At 49.3% G+C, this 3051-nt stretch overlaps 1 protein-coding gene across 1 annotated transcript in view; it reads right to left on the bottom strand.

Annotated features, from left to right (window-relative positions):
- Positions 1-3051, bottom strand: part of TMEM209 (transmembrane protein 209) — a 23168-nt gene that overhangs the window by 19567 nt on the left and 550 nt on the right. Inside the window, exons 2-3 of the mRNA XM_019543812.1 lie at positions 1244-1383; positions 1072-1130 (exon numbers count right to left, since the gene is read on the bottom strand). Coding sequence (XP_019399357.1) covers positions 1072-1130; positions 1244-1383 — 199 coding nt within the window. The remainder of the gene's footprint in view (positions 1-1071; positions 1131-1243; positions 1384-3051) is intronic.

Raw genomic sequence — 3051 nt, 5'->3', positions numbered from 1 at the left:
AAGTCTGGAACAGCCTGCCATCGGAGGTGGTTCAAGCACCTACATTGAACACCTTCAAGATCAAATTGGATGCTTATCTTGCTGGGATCCTACGACCCCAGCTGGCTTCCTGCCCTTCGGGCGGGGGGCTGGATTTGATGATCTTCTGAGGTCCCTTCCAGCCTTAATGTCTATGAAATCTACTCTCCGTCAACTTATGGCTGTTAGTCCTTGTTACTCCTGGTAGTGCTCGGGGGAACAGGGACTCTCCCATTGCCTGCTGGTCCCCCTTGGCCAATTTACAGATGGCCACCAGATCCCCCCTCAGCCTTCTCTTGTGGAGGCTGAACAGGTTCAGGTCCTGTAGTCTCTCCTTGTAGGGCCTGCTCTGCTGCCCCCGATCATGTGGGTGGCCCTCCTCTGGACCCTCTCCATGCTGTCCACATCCCTCCTGAAGTGCAGTGCCCAGAACTGGATGCAGTACTCCAGCTGCGGCCTGACCAATGTCATATAGAGGGGGAGGATCACCTCCTTGGACCTGCTCATGATGCATCTGTGGATTACTGTGCGTTATTGTGCATTCTGGGTATCATACTTCTCAAACCATACATTTTGTTAAATAGTCTGCCGCTAATATCTGATTCTCTGCTCCCCTTCTGGATGGCTAATTTATATTTTAATTGTCTTAAGGCAGAAACTTTGTTTTGCTACTCTTGTGAAATACTATCCATACCTATAGTACAATAGCAGCAACACAATTCTAGCCTCTTGCTTCCCAAAAGCCTCACCTCACATCTAACTTAATATTAATTACCAGATTAGCCTTTTCAGCTGTAATCTGCCACATTTTTACATGGCACATTAAAGACAATTGATACATGTCCAGTCATCCACCACTCAGGAATTGGGAAAGAACCCCAGATTATTTTCCATGTCCTCAGTGGATCAAAGTCAGGTGTCTAGATAACCAAAAAAGCTGGCTTAAAATACCCCCACAACAAATACAGACAGGAAAGCTGAAGATAAAGGATGAAAATGCAATTTAGATACTGTTCTCCCACACAAGTAAGAAACCACAATGTAATTCCTTACCAATATACCACAGTGGCCAGTATGTAATGTTATAATATGAGCTTATCAATTTTCCAGTCCTGAAAGAGAAAAAACAATTGAGATAAAATTTCTTTGAGCCCAAGCACATGGAAATGTAGGAAGGCATAATGACTGCTTTATTTGTTTGCGTTAACTGTTGCAACAAACTTACATTTCAGTATAAATCATGCCAGCAACTGATACATTAAGGAGGCCCCAGGCCAAGACCACTTTCCGGGCTTCTGTCTCCCTCCTCATCTTGATGGTTCTGTCAATGAGGGAAGTCGCTGGACTTTGTTCGTTGTTCATCATCTGTAGTAAGAGAAGCATAAGGAAAGCCCGCATGAGTTTAGCTAAGTATGCAGAGCATCTCCTTCAATACCCAATTAAACAAAAACATGTCTTGGCAAATCACATTTAGGGATTTCCCTTCTAAACACTGACTGGTAAACAGAACTCTGTACCTAGTTTTTGGGCTAAAAATATCAAATCTTTTTAAAGTGGCCCCTACAGTGAACATTTCCTACTCATTATGGCTGCAGTACAGTGCTACTTTCACGAATTGCTGTAACAGGATGGAGGGCTGGATTTCGATTTCACCCCAATTAAGAGAGTCATTCTCCATTTGTACTGGGGTAAAACAGCAGAACTGGACTCACGGTATCAAATGCCCACAAATTTGCTTTCCACTTCACAGACTTGCTTTAAAAAAAGTTCTTCCCTTGTTTTTAGGGAATAAAGCATGGGGATTGGGGGGGGGGGGACGGGACTCATAAGAATTAAGCAGCAGTTCAGGACACTGGACAGATAGTTTCATAGCCGTTAGGGGCTGGACGGGACCTTACAGATCATCAGGTCCAGCCCTGCTGCACGTGGGCAGGAAAGATAACGGGGATCAAGTGACAGCATCCTTTCATGAGGGAAAGGCAAGGATTTTATATTCCCTAACCCCTGGGAAGTCACAGAAAGGAGAGACCCAGCATAACCCTGCAGACTTCCTACACAAAGCATTCCCTTTCCCTTTAATGGACGCAAACGTTTGTATTGCAGACTTTGCTCCTAAAATCCCTGCAATACCCTCAAAAGCTTGATCTGTAGCTCACTGCATTTATGACAATAATAGTTTTCTCCTTTTCAAAGTATGGGATTTCTCTATTCCAAGCATTATCGTCATCATTGCTACCCCCATCACTGAACCAGTCACCACCCTTCCTCCCCCATTATCTCCCGCAATGCTTGCCGGCCTCCTACACGGAGATGCAGAAGACAATACTGTGGCTTGGGGAACGCGCCCGCTGCGCAGAATTGCGCTAGTCGCAGCTCAGTTGTGAATCCCCCAGATGCTAGCATTGCACAGCATGGGAGCGATCCTTTTTTAGTACTTTCAGTATCTTCTGGGCACTTTGTGGGCAGTCCGGACCCTAGCACAGCAGCCCCAGCCTCCTCTAACCCCATCTCCTGCTTTCCGTGGCCAGGGAGCTCGTCAGACCGGCGGTATCGCTGCACGTGAGCCCAGGATCACTCCTGCTCTTCCAAGTGCAGCCAGTGCAAGCCCGGGAGCTACAGGAACGCCCCGCACTGCCCCTGGCATCTGAACGGGGTGCAGGGGCAGCATGCATCACTCAGGGGGCATGGGGGGCCAAGCCTCCCCCAGGCAAGACTCGCGCTCGGAGCCCCCAGCCCTGCGGGCAAGCTGCCACCAAGCAAAGCAGGGGACACCCCCAAGACGGGGCACTGGTAGCACCCAACTGGCCTCAGAGGGAGCTAGACCCCCCCATTGGTACAGCCCATCCACCCCCAGAGAGAGCCAGACCCCCCATTGGTACAGCCCATCCAGCCCCCCCCCGAGGGAGCGAGACCCTCCATTGGTACAGCCCATCCACCCCCAGAGAGCCAGAGCACCCATTGGTACGGCCCATCCAGAGGGAGCGAGACCCTCCATTGGTACAGCCCATCCACCCCCAGAGAGCCAGAGCCCCC

The sequence above is a fragment of the Crocodylus porosus genome, unplaced genomic scaffold, assembly GCF_001723895.1.
Source record: "Crocodylus porosus isolate Cpor-Errol unplaced genomic scaffold, CroPor_comp1, whole genome shotgun sequence".
Taxonomy (NCBI): domain Eukaryota; kingdom Metazoa; phylum Chordata; order Crocodylia; family Crocodylidae; genus Crocodylus; species Crocodylus porosus.
Note: the sequence above shows the minus strand (reverse complement) of the source record. Positions and strands in the feature narration are given on the sequence as shown.